Raw genomic sequence first — 14,024 nt, 5'->3', positions numbered from 1 at the left:
CGCAGAGTAGCATCTAATTTATCTAAAGCAGGAACGTCATCATAGTCGTTATCCAATGTCTCGATAATAAGATCGATTCTCTCATCGTCTTCCAGTAAATTTGCCAACCATTCTCGTTTTTCATGTCCTTTGACATACACTCGAGAAGATGCATCTTTCAACGTCACGGCGTCGGTGATTAAACTTTTGGCCCTGTAGTACGGAATGTTTCCATTTTCCCATTGCAGATTGTGATGTTTTCCAATCAACCATGCAACTTGAAATCTCTCAGATCTCTTGAGCAAACGGAATGGTGTAAGACTCGTAAAAATATAATGAGAGAATACAGAACCCTTTGTCAGAATCGCAATTTCTTTCACAATAAACTTTCCTCCAACGATAAATCCTTGCAGATCCATAAACGTTGGCACAACCATAATGAAAGGATATTGGCGAGAACTACGACGGACGACTAATGTCGATCATCGAGTATCGCTAATTTTATAATGTTATAATGTTATAACATTGGAGGGGATTATTCCTGATTCATGTAATTTTGCGGACAACATTTGTCAACGGGTTACATTCGACAATGTGATCGTATAAGATGAGGCAATATGCGGTAATATTTGCGGGTACGTCTAGCTTACATTCAAATTCTATTCTTACGTCCACGGTAGCATTTTTGACAGACTCATTTTGTCGCGAGCAGTCAATGACCGTGAGAGGACCGCACTCTAGAAATTTTGCCATGGTAAATAATACATTATCGTTATTGCATCCGTAATAAGATTTACGAAAACTCGCGTACATGTCGAATAGGATAACGTATCTCTTTTTATCAAAATCCAAATTTAAATCATCATACAGATAAAAATCAAAGTTAGATAGAGTTTAACGTTTGTCAATTTGCAGTCGTCGAATTTGGTAATATCTTTCGACGCGACATTTTTTCTATCAGTCTGTAATGCAAAGATTACGTATCGCGGTTTCTCCAGCTGAGAGGCAGTTTTCACAGTCCACGAATGCTTGGTCGTACTGTGTAGCAAAGGAAATTCGTATAGCTCCCACAAGCGGAAACTCATGTTCAAGTATTTACCGCTCTCCAACGCTCGTAGCAAGGACAGTTTACTAATTTCGTTCAATATTACGTGAGGCATACGCCATTGTATTTTGTGTAATTCAATCTCAGCTTCAGCAGCCTGAGCTCCAAATAGACAATTGTTGTCGTTGCGTGAACGTATTAGAATCAATTCATGACGAGCGTTAATCACAACGCGCTTATAAGCCTCGCAAAATCCAAGCAACAGGTTGAGCGGCACGCAAAAATTGATGTAACCTTCACCATTATTTGCAACTATATTCCACGCAGCATTGTGCAAGATTTTACTTGTCTTGTGTGTAAGGGAAATGTAGTTTTTAATCGTGCAAATTATTCCAACGTTTCTGTTGCGATCAATTTCCACACCGTTGAGTTCATATCGAAGTTCATCAAACATGAATGCAACACAATTATTTCCCAATATCATTAGTTCATCCTTTTTCCCTTATCGTCAATTTTCCTTCGACGTAAAGGAAACTCTCGCACGGCAACGTGTACAAATCCTGATGCTGTATAGGTATCCGTATCTCATCGCTATATCCAAGTGTTGTATTTGCGTATGGATTGTACGTATGAGTTTCAATTTTTACTATACGGTCGTCAAAGATCGGTTCGTTTCCAATGTTCAAAATGTCAATCATTCTTTCAATTATTTCGTACGACAAATCCCAAAGACTTTAAAAATTCACGATTCAACGCTGAGCTTCTTTTTAGCGTAACCAGACATCTGATTATTGTCACCAGACACTGCTCGCTTCCTCGCAAAAGTATTGTCCCTCGTAAAAATATTGTCTCTCGCGTGCTCCGTTTCATTCAACACGAGCATACTATTTTTGACGTTGTCGTACGTGCAATCGTACGGTAATTTCCTCTCCTCGAAAATCGAGCAATCGACCCTCCTGATCCACAACACGTATCGTTAAATCAGTAATGTTTCGCACGACGATCGGTAGATAAATAATTTGCGCGGGCGTTTCCGATATCTTATATCCTGGTGGTACGCTCGGAGAAAATTCATGTATCGTGTGTACACGCTTACTATTGCTATATGCACCAGCGGTCACACTGCATTCTATACGAATAATCTTTACGTTAATAATATTTATCGGCACATCTGATTCGTACTACTTCCGCGGCTGCAATACACGATTGGAGAATCCCAACAACGATCCTATGTTGTTAGGCTTATTAAAATTTATTCTGTATATACATTTAATTTCACTTTTCAACGTATTATGATTAGCGCAAATCACTATTGGATATTTCTCATCATTGTTATTAACAATGTTGTGGGAATCGTATTGTAAAATTGCATGCGTTAGATATTCATTTATACCATGCAATTCGTACGATCCTTCGGGAATCGTAATTTCCGTGTCGTCGTTGTCAAAGTAAAATTTATTATTCGAGGAATTCACGTTCGGTATCGTATGATAAGTTTCAAAATCCGTTAAACCAAGTTCGTAATCATCATCGTTCAAATCTATGGCTGGAAAGTAGCTTACGGCAAGAATGCTACTCTTACCAGTCAACGTAAGTGTCAGTGACATGTCGAATACTGAGTCACGACAGTAGAATGTTAGGCTTTAAATTTAATCGTTTGAAGAAATTGTAGACACAATTGTCCGCAAATACTCTGATTATAATTTTGATAAGACGCATGATTGTATTCAATTTTTGTTACATTCTGTCCAAAATATTGCACCAATTCTTCGGGCGGTTGAAGATTTCCAAAACTGTCAAAATACACAACATTATCTCCCCTCTTTGCATATGCTACCCAATGAGTACCAGGACCCTCAACGTCGTCTAAATTGACAATGTAGCTCTCGTTTCGTCGCACGCCGCTTATCGGTAAATTATTGCGCATGAAAACACCTCTAAAGAAAGGAATGCGCATACGTCTTATAAGTTGTTCCAATTGTACGTTAGTTGTTACACCCGCAGGCATTTTTAACGTTTTTTTAACGTTTTTTTTCTTAGCAGTCGTTGAGAACCCCCGTCCACGCTTGTACGGAGCGAGATAAAGTCCACGACCTTCCATAGCACGATTGTGACGTTGCATTTCTTCGAATTGGCGTTGCGCGGCCTTGCTATCGTTTACAGCCTTTGCGATTCCCGCTGCTCCACCAGCCAAAGAACCGACTACTCCCAACAATGGTAAAATCGGTAAAATACCACCACGCTTTGCTATTGGAAGTATTCGTTTTTTCAACATTTTTTTCTTTTTGAATGATTTTTTCATCTTCATTCCCATACCAAATTTCGTTTTTGCCTTCATGGCCGTCCAAACAGCCGTAGCAGCCGCTCTTTCACCAAGAGTCGAATCCCTCGCGGTAATACGTTCCCGCGCCTTCACAGCTAGTATACGATCCGCAACGTGTCGTTCGCCGAGGTCGTTGCTTCGCGAGTAAGCTATATCGTGGTCGCGACACGCAGCGTCCAATGGATTGATACCTCGATCGCCTCTAGCCAATTTTTCTTTTAAACGACTTCCCGGTCCGCAAAACTGATATCCAGGAATATGTAATTCGATAGGAAGCGCGTTTATCGCACGATTCAATAGACCACTACCTCTTATAATTCTCGCTGACATTCGTAGCAGTCTTTAATAAATGGTGCTGGACCGTCGATATGTGTTTGCTGCCACGGTAAATTATAATGTCGCAAACATCTACGATATCATTGTACTTCAGAATCAGCCTTTATATGTTCGGGAAGTTTGTCCCACAGACGTTCCACGTAGCGGCTAAACTGTCTCAATAAAATAATCTTTGGTATATATTGCAACTGTTCAGAGGTAAGCTCGAAAATATGACTGTCGTCCGACAGATGAAAAAACATTTTCAATACTGAGCGATTTCGATTCGATGCACATCTATAAATAGGTCTCATGACTCATTCTCAAAATGCGGTTTGTGCGGCAAGCGACGATAATCAAAGTTATAAACTTTGATAATAGACTAATGCTTGAAAAAGAAATACGCAAGCATGGAAACATGTTACCAATTACTATACGAGGTATTATTTGCGGTCCTTCAAATTGTGGTAAGACTAATGTATTGATAAGTCTAATTGAAAGTTCGTACGGTGTTCGCTTTGAGAACCTGTTATTCAAAATCGCTTCAACAACCGAAAAATCAATATTTATTGACACCGATAGATGAAATTGGTTATTCCACATTTTCTAATAATAGTGAAGTCGTTGCTCTAAGCGAGGCGCTTCCGAATTCCATTTTTATCTTTGATGACGTGGCGTGCGATAAACAAGATACGATAAGAGAGTACTTTGCAATGGGTCGACACTCGAGCGTCGACTGTTTCTATCTTTGTCAAACGTATGCCAAGATATCCAAGCATCTTATACGCGACAATGCGAATCTGTTGATTTTATTTCAACAGAATAGTACAAACCTGAAACATGTGTACAACGATCATGTAAATACTGACATGTCATACGACGATTTTCACGCATTATGCCAGAAATGCTGGCAGCACAAGTATGGATTCGTAGTTATTGATAAAGACAGCTCGCTGACCAATGGACGATATAGAAAAGGATTTAATGAATTTGCAATACCGTAGAGGTTAGTCGCTGTCGACACATCAATCTAACAACGTCTACAAAATATCCATCATGATAAACAACAATGATGCTGATGATGAACGTGAAAAGATTGTGAGAGATTGCAAAAACGAGTGAATCAATTTGCAAAAAATATCACGCTTTAAAAACTGGTAAAATTGAGGAAGACGTCGCTTTGGAAACATTTTAAGTCGATCACTGAACCTCTAAAACAAATTATTGAGAATACCATCGATGTAGAATCTGATGCATCGAAAGTGGAGTCGTTTGGTATACCCAGAGAAGAAGAAGAGAGCATAAAGCAGAAACGATCAAACACTGACTTATGAAAAAAAATCAAATGGAGGACAAAAACGATCAAACGATTCATTGATAACTTCTACACCAAATCAATCAAAGCGAATGAAACAATCGACTCCGATAAAAGCTGTACAACAACCTCAAATAATCTTGTCTCCTTCCATCGAAGAAATTTTTGAGACCACACCTGAAACGGTTGTGACGTCGGTTCAACGTCAATTACAAACATCCGAGAGTCAGAATGTTGTGAGAACATCTTGTTTTGCTCGGACAAAGATATATCGGAGCAATTTTGGGTCAAGATGTAAATAACGAGATGGATTACGTATATGGTGTTAAATTTTCCGACAAAGGAATGATACTCGGCGATAAACATTTCGAAATGGATAAGAATGATAATATAATTATCAATGGAGTAAAATATGCGGGGACGCCGGGTCTCTACGAATTAATTTTCAAGAGAATTCCCGACGATGCTGTATATACAGAGAACGATATGCATAAATATAAAAGTATATTACTGGCGACAAACGCGCATAGACGTGATAGCAGTGTGCATAATCCAGTATTAGGTAACAAAGGATACAAATATAAATATATAATCGCTTCATTATTTCCTATCAAGAGAAAAATTGGAAAAAGTATAAACCTACCACGCACTATGACACTGAGTGAGAATAATATTGAATACGTGCATTGAAACGATCCCAACGAATTGGTAGATCGTTTGCGGCTGCTGGAAGCTTCACGTCGAGCAGCTAACAATGCTCATGGCAATGAAATTATGTCAATTATCCAAGAGTTTTGCGAGGCAGGTCTTATTATAAATTAAACATGTTGACGATACTAGTCATTCTGTCAAAACATTTCGTATTGAAATGTCAATTAATAAATTTGGAGTATCGCTCGGTACGTCGAATAATGCATACTATGAATGGAACGGATTACTAAGAACGTATGTGCGAAATAACACTCTGTGTCTGATTAGCGCCGGTTTTGACGCAAGGTTGCGCAAGATACGATGTGTAGCGCAACCGGAAGATGACAACGATGCTGCTAACAAACGGTACGTTGAAATGAGTGTTGAACTTTTGAGGAATAGACAGAAAGAAATTGAGGAAACAATTATTGCGCTCGAAACGCGCGTGCAAACGCTTCAGATAATGATGCATGAAATGCCGAAAATGCTTCAGACACATGTGCAAACTACATCCGACTCAGGAAAAGATACATAAAAAATTATACATGAACTTTTACATTATTATGAAATATGCCACGATCAAATATACAAGAAAAGAAAAACAACTCTGAAAAGCGAAACTCGTGGAAGAATTGCACGCTCCGGCGAGAAAAAATTTTCTGCGTAGACGCGTCATAGTACGCGGATTCGATGATCTGTGGCAGGCAGACCTGGTTGAGATGCGTCTTTATGCACGAGTCAACAAAGGTTTCAATTACATACTTACTGTTATCGATGTGTTGAGCAAGTATGCGTGGGCCATATTGCTCAAAAGTAAGAGCGGAAACAAAATGTCTGAAACGATTGCGAAACTAATTCGAGATGGTGGAAGATGTCCGAAAAATTTTCAAACAGACAGAGGAAAGGAATTTTATAATGCAAATGTGCAAAAACTCATGAAGAAACATAACATTAATCATTATTCAACGTATTCCATCATGAAAGCCTCGATCGTGGAACGATTCAACCGCACTTTAAAGAACAATATGTGGAAATTGTTTACGCTAAATGGTAATTACAAGTGGATCGACGTTTTATCCCAACTCGTTGCAGAATATAACGCGCGAAAACATCGCACTATCAATATGAGACCTATCGATGTCACTCCAACAATCGCTGATAGACTTTTAAATACAGTATACAACAATGTAAAAATTGCTGCTCCAGCGAGATTCAAAGTGGGTGATTCAATACGTGTGAGTAAATTCAAGACCATTTTTGATAAAGATTACACACCAAATTGGTCAGCCGAAGTGTTTAAAATTGTCAAAATACAAAATACTAATCCCGCGACATATCTACTCGAAGATTCGCGCAGAAATCCAGTAGCCGGAGGATTCTACGAATACGAACTACAACGTGTTGCTAATCCCGACGTGTATCTCGTGGAAAAGGTGATACGCAAAAAAGGCGATGAAATTTTTGTGAAATGGCTGGGACTTGATAAATCGCACAACTCTTGGATACATAAAAATAATTTATTATAAACATATAACATAATAAAAATATACATAAATTTACATGAATGAATATATATATATATATATATATATATATATATATATATATAAATATATCTTAAAAATAAAACTGATAAATAAAAAATAAAATTAGCTGTATTTTATTTTATTTGTGCATATATTAACACGTGTGGCACTATCATATATTTCGTTGAAGACACTTGTGTTCTCTTTAATTTTAAGTTGTCATATTCATACTACGAGACATTAGTAAATAATAAAACTGTAATGTTGTGCATGATTTATGTAATTGATGACTCCTCTCAATGCGTATTTGTTATCACGTATTATAATGTTTTTTTGCAATACTATGTAAACTATAGCTTTTAGGTTCTAATTCTATATTTTTTAAATAATTTTTGTCTATTAAAATACTTGTATCTATTATAATCTGCGGACCATATCTTTCTGCAATGTAGCATGAATTATTATATTTTATGCAAGTTTGTTTCGACATAATTACGTCATCAATGGCATCTTGGATATCTTCAAGCCCTTTATGTAATAAGACATCCACGTTAATACTTATAGTCGCGAAGTTTCTCTCATTGGAGTAATTACAAATTTCCCATTTTTTGCTTCTGCAAAGACTGGGTTACGAGGCGAAAGTATATTCGGCTAGGTGAGCAGCGTTACACATAGCGTCTAACGATTGGAAATGTCTAGTGTACTTTGTTTGTTGGAATAATAACAAATTATTGAGGATGGATGCTCTTTCAGTGTACTCGTTTTTAGTTATTTTTCCTTTAAATACAATTTTTGTTGCTAACTGCATGAAAGAATCATCCATATCTTGTACAATACGTTTGTACTCTGTATGACACCTATCATGTGTGCAGTTATATGTAAAAGAGAGTTAAAAGCGTATGTATTTTGTATCATTATAGTGTCTTTGTAATTTAACTGGCTGGCATAAATTACCATTTTTCATTATTGGGATAAAAATCTGTTGATTCGATACTTTCCCACTCGGGACATTTGTTCAAGTATGATTTTTTTAATGTTGGTAAATTTATCTTTGTTTTTTAAATCCCTCCAATTTTCTTAAAAATTTAATGGATTACAGTGTCGTCAGAAATGGAGCATATCGATGCTTCTGAATGATTCTTTTGTATATCGTAAAAACTGTCTGTAATAGGAGCGTCCGAAATGGCCACGGTTAAATTTGATCACGTTCGAAACGACCACATTCGGCATGACCACGGAAAATATTGCACGGAGTTCAATTTACCCACGTTCAAAATGGACACGTCCGATTTGGCCACGTTCGAAACGGCCACGTTCGAAACGGCCACGTTCGAAACGGTCACGTTCGGAACGGCCACATTTGGAATGGCCATGTCCAAAATGGTCATGTTCGAAATGGCCACAGGAAATATTGAATAAAATTTGATTTGATCACGTTCGTGATGGCCACGTTTGAAACGGCCACGTTCGAAATGGTCACGTTCGGAATAGCCACGTTCGAAATGGCGACAGTCCCGATTGATCACGTTAATATTGACGTACGTGCAATGTACGTTGCAAGACAAAGCAAAGTTCACATGGGTTGCAACTTTCTACGCGAAGCGAGGTGGGCGGGGTGGGTGTAGGAGAGAGAGAGGGCCGGAGGCCCCCCTTGCACCTCCCCTCGTGTGTGTGTATGTGTGGTCAATATTTACGTGGTCAATTGGGACCGTGGTCAATATTTACGTGGTCAATTGAGACCGTGGTCAATATTATTGTGGTTAATATTAACGTAGTCAATCAGGACCGTGGTCACTTCGAACGTGGCTATTTCGAACGTGACCAAATCGAACTTTGTGCAATATTTTTTGTGGTCATTTCGAACGTGGCCATTTCGAACGTGGTTAGGTTATTCTAAACGTGATTATTTCGAACGTGTCCGTTTCGAACGTGGCCATTACGAACGTAGTCGAATCGAACTTCATTCAATATTTCCCGTGGCCATTCCGAACGTGGTCATTTCGAACATGACCATTTTGGACGTGGGAAAATTGAACTCCATGCAATATTTTCCGTGGTCATTCCGAACATGGTCGTTTCGAACGTGGCTGTTTCGAATGTGGTCAAATTTAATCGTGGCCATTTCGAACATGGGCAAATTATATCCACTCTCTAATAGAATTTACGCTGTTTGCAATAGTGTTATCATTAATGTTAGAAATCGATGTTGAATTAAAATGCGACTTACTGGAAAAGTCGGAATATTTATCATCCTCAGATTTACAATTTATTTGTGTCGATCATTATTTCGGGGATGTTTTGCATTCTTGTTCTGCAGAAAAAGTATTTGCAGCATTATCCAAACATAATCTGCCGTCGAGATAATCCAGAAGACTGGCTACAAATTTATCGACCCTCATCGGTATGCATCCTTTGAAAACTCGTGTCTTATATTCAGCAAAAAGCGATTCGATTGAAGAAGACGTTGCAATTTCAGTGCCAGTTTTAAAATGTAACAGAGTGTCTTCAGAATTGAAATAATCTAAATAATTCTGATGTATCTTTAAGATCTTGAGGATTAAAATCCTCAACATGTACACCTTTAACACAATTATTTACAGATCGTAAGCATGTCTCAGCTGGAACAGACAGCCATCAGTGTAACCAACGTCTTCGCTCAAAGCTACAACAAGTACGGAGGTTAAAAAAGAACATAATTCGTCCAAAGATTGCATTTGGTATGCTTGAGCAATGCATCTCAGAAAAACTGACGTACTTTATTAGGCAAATGTCGTAAATATTCCCAACTACTTATTATTTTTATTACATGACTAACATCCAACCTTAAATATGAGGCTGGTAGAGCCACATCTTTATTATTTACAGCGATTTCATAACAACGCTATAAATAATGTTTAAGGTCAGTACTATCCGCAAATGCACGTGCTAAAGTAACTAGTATTGCGCGACTAAAATTTGTTATTATTACAAACGGCACTGTAGCACCCGCTCTCCGAATTTCCAGTAGAAAGTAAATTAAAAGAGATGCATCTTGTTTTGCAGATATTATTTAGAAAACTGGGATACCACGTTTGTCTTTCGGCACAATTACACATTGGTATAGAAAAAGATGGGCAGATTTTGTGCTATCAGGCATTGACAATTTTTGCGCTATATTGCCTGTAGCGTCCATGGTAAAATATGTATTTTTTTAACGATTAATTATTTTGTATAGAGTCATTTGCTCTTCAGACCAATACGTAATATAAAATGGATCTAAGCCTATTTCCATGTATTGATGAACCGGGTCTTTTAGTGTATTTATATATTTGTAAATTTCCTATTGGATTACAATCAGTAATACCTAAACGATTGTCTAATTCATTTTGCTTGGCTTTACGTAAAACACGAAGTGAAAATAAAACTGGTGGCTTTTGATCACCAAATTTCATAATTTTATTTGCCTCTTCTAAACGCCATATTGTTGCTGGTTTTCTTGCATCTATTAAATGGCCAGCTATTTTTTGCCGAAGAGAACCTTTTAATTGTTTCTCTAACCATTATATTCTTGCAGACGTACAATCCCTATTACAGTTAGGCCACAATTTTAATTTACCTGAGAACAACACAAACAAACTAATAATTAAGTACATAAAAGATATAGAAAACAATTTAAAAAAACTCTCTGTAGAAAAAAGAATGTTAGTTAGAAATAAAGCTAGGAAAACAATAGTTAAACTTAACAATTACCAGGCGGCCGTCCTCTGTTTCGATATGCTTCTTGTGTTGGACGCCATTGTGTTATCTTCTTTGTCCACCTGCCATCCGTCATTCTGGCGACATGTCCTGCCCAGTTCCACTTTGAATGCAAAATAGCCTCGACAGCATCTCTCACTTTTGTCTTGAGTCTTATAGTTGTATTCGAGACTCTCGAAAAGTGATTCCTAACATTGATCTTTCCATCCGTTGCATCACTTGTATTTTTTTGATGTTCCTCTTTGTCATTGTTAGTGTTTCTGCGCCGTATGTCAATACGGGAAGGACGCATTGATTAAACACTTTTTTTTCAAGCATGTTGCGAGATTGGACCGAAATACTGATTTTAATTTTCCAAATGCTGCCCAAGTCAGACTCACTCGGCGCTGAATTTTGTGTGTCTGATTGTCTCGCCCGATACTGATCTTATGTCCTAAATATTTGTGTATAGATGTGTCTGTTCTATATTTTTGTTGTTAATTTTAAGGGGGTTGCTTAGGACCAGATTTGTCATATATTGTGTCTTTGACAAATTTATTTCCAGGCCTACCTTTTCTGCCGCTTTATGTAGTTTTGTAACATTGTTTGTGCCTTAGTTATATCGTCTGTTATTAGGACGATGTCATCGAAAAAACAAAGGACTTAAATTTTCTCCATCGATATTAATTCCCATGTCATCCCAGTTTATTTTGTTCAGCATACTTTGCAGCAGAGTAACGAACAATTTAGGGGAAAGCGCGTCGCCTTGTCTCAGTCCTCTCTCGATTTTGAACCTGTCAATTATTGATTGTCCGTTATCTTTACGTGTGCTGTGGATGTCATGTATATGTAGTTGATAGCTGTGGAGTAACGGTGATCGATTCGACATTCGGCGAGTGCCTCCAATATTTTCTGTTGGTCCACTGTGTCGAACGCCTTTTTAAAATCTACAAAAATTAACATGAATGGTTTATTATACTCTATGCATTTTTCGATCAACAGTCTTATTGTAAATAAGTGATCATTGATACTGTATTTTGTTCGGAAGCCCGCTTGTTCTCTTGAAAAAAAGAATTCGAGCTTATTCGTTAGTCGTTATAATCTTTGTATAGAGTTTGTATATGTGACTGAGAAGACTGATTGGTCTATAGTTTTCGAGGTTGGTGTTATCCCCTTTTTTGTGTATAATGACAATTTATGCGCTCTCCCATTGAGATGGTGTTGTTCCTTCGATAAGGCATTTGTTAAATAGGATTTTAAGGGCTTTAATGATGTTTCGTCCACCCATTTTGAGGCTTTCTATCAGGAGGCCGTCTTCGCCAGGTGCTTTATTGTTTTTTATATCTTTTAAAGCTGATGTAATTTCTTCCTCACTGATTTCTTGAAGATCTTTTGAGCCTTGATTTAGAATTTTCGGGATACTGACATTTGGTTTTTTATTCGGTGTTGAGTATAACTGTCTATAAAAAACTTCTATGGCTTGTGTTATGTCTTTTTTGTTCGTTACCGTGCTACCATTGTTTTTGACTCTATATTGCTTCTCCCTATCGCGTTTTTTCTTGCTAAGACTTTTAAACTTTTATTTTCTTCTATTGTAATTTTTATGGTTTCTGTATTCTTTTCTCTTTTGTTTTTTCTTATTTCTTTAGTTATTTCCCTGTTGATATTTCTATATTCTTCGGTAGTCTTGTCTGTCATTTCTCTTCTCTGTTTCATTAAAGATTTTGTCCTTATATTTAGTTTTTGATCTTTGTCTCTGCTTTTGCAGCATTTTTCGATTGCTGTATTTACGCTTCCTGTAATGTTTTCATATATTGTGTCTATAGTCGTATTGTTATTTACGTTTAGGGACTTAGATATTTGTTCTTCATATTTGTGCATTCAGGAGCATTGTGTTTTTAGGAGCACTCCACATTTTGCGATTCTTTTTAAGGACTATATTTTTTTCTTTCTTTTCTTATGTTTAATTCTACTTTGGCTATTACGATGCGGTGAACTCTGCCTGTCGAGAATCTATTCAGGACATCCACGTCGCTGACAGTATCTTTCCTGTTGCTACATATGAAGTCAATAGCGTTTTTAGTTTTACCGTCTGGGCTTGCCCATGTTCCACTTTATGTTGTCATTTTTTTGAAAGAAGGTGTTCATTGCGTAGAGGTTGTTACTGTGTAAAAAATCTATTAAAGTGTTTCCTCTTTCATTTCTCTCGCCCAATCCATGTTGTCCTACCGCGGTTTCAGCTTCATCAATTTTACTTCCGATTTTAGCATTAAAATCTCCAATTAATAAGGTGTAGTGTGATTTTCTGTCTTGTATAGCTATGGCTATATCTTCGTAGAAGCATTCGATATCATCCTCTGAGTGATCGTTTGTAAGTATGCGTAGGTTTAAATAACTTTCAGAGAGTATTTTTTGTTGAGTTGAATGGTCATGTATATAACTCGGGGGCTTATTCTTTTGATGTCTGCAATTCTTGTGACGTGTCTTTTATGGACTAAAAATCTTATCCCTCTTACTGCCTTTTCTTCTCCTGCATAGTAGAGGATATTCCCGTTATTTAAGGTGACTTGGTTTTCTCCTATGCGCTGGACTTCGCTTAAGACTAGTATGTCCCATTTGATATTTGAAAGTTCTTCTTCTAGTTTCAGTAATTTGTCATCTGTTGAAAGTGTTCTAGCATTGTATGTTGCTACATATATTAGGTGTTTTTTATGATGGTACGGTTTGGTATCTTTATGGTAAAGGCGACTTTTTGCCTCCCCCAGAATCCTTGAGGCAGACCCTTTTCGAGGTGTGGGATTTATCATTCTTTGATCCACCCACCTAGGGTATGTTTCCTTTTCTTTTTAAAATCGCCATATTGAGAGGTTTTTAGCCAGTTTTCTTCCACATTGGCCGGACGGGTTGGAAGAGTGGTTTGTGATGGGTAGGGATGTATGTGGTGGTTTGGAGGAAGGGAGGTTGGGACATGACTTCCCTCACGAGGTATTTGGTGTTGTGAGGAAAACCATGGCTCGCATAGACAGGGGCGTGTCCCTAAAGCAGATCTACTCTCTACCAGGACCGTAGAGGAGTATCTGCCTGCTATCTGCCTCATTGCCTCTAATTCCTCGTAAA

General features: G+C 37.6%; 1 protein-coding gene across 1 annotated transcript; it reads right to left on the bottom strand.

The window, feature by feature from the left end:
- Positions 1-525: 525 nt before the first annotated feature.
- On the bottom strand, positions 526-1,508 carry LOC140668880 (uncharacterized). The gene is made up of 2 exons (XM_072898200.1): positions 960-1,508; positions 526-813 (listed from the first exon to the last, which is right to left on the bottom strand). Exons 1-2 carry the CDS (start codon positions 1,506-1,508, stop codon positions 526-528), a joined length of 837 nt encoding a protein of 278 aa, XP_072754301.1.
- Positions 1,509-14,024: the final 12,516 nt, after the last annotated feature.

The sequence above is a fragment of the Anoplolepis gracilipes genome, chromosome 8, assembly GCF_047496725.1.
Source record: "Anoplolepis gracilipes chromosome 8, ASM4749672v1, whole genome shotgun sequence".
NCBI lineage: Eukaryota > Metazoa > Arthropoda > Insecta > Hymenoptera > Formicidae > Anoplolepis > Anoplolepis gracilipes.
The sequence above is the reverse complement of the archived record's forward strand: the minus strand, read 5'-3'. Positions and strand labels throughout refer to the sequence as shown.

What these genes read in the sequence shown, in the direction of transcription:
- LOC140668880 (XM_072898200.1), bottom strand. Translation starts at nt 1,508, where the DNA reads ATGATATTGGGAAATAATTGTGTTGCATTCATGTTTGATGAACTTCGA. An exon ending in AGCTGGAGAAACCGCGATAC is followed by an intron (nt 814 to 959) that starts GTAATCTTTGCA and finishes TTTGATAAAAAG; the next exon opens with AGATACGTTATCCTATTCGA.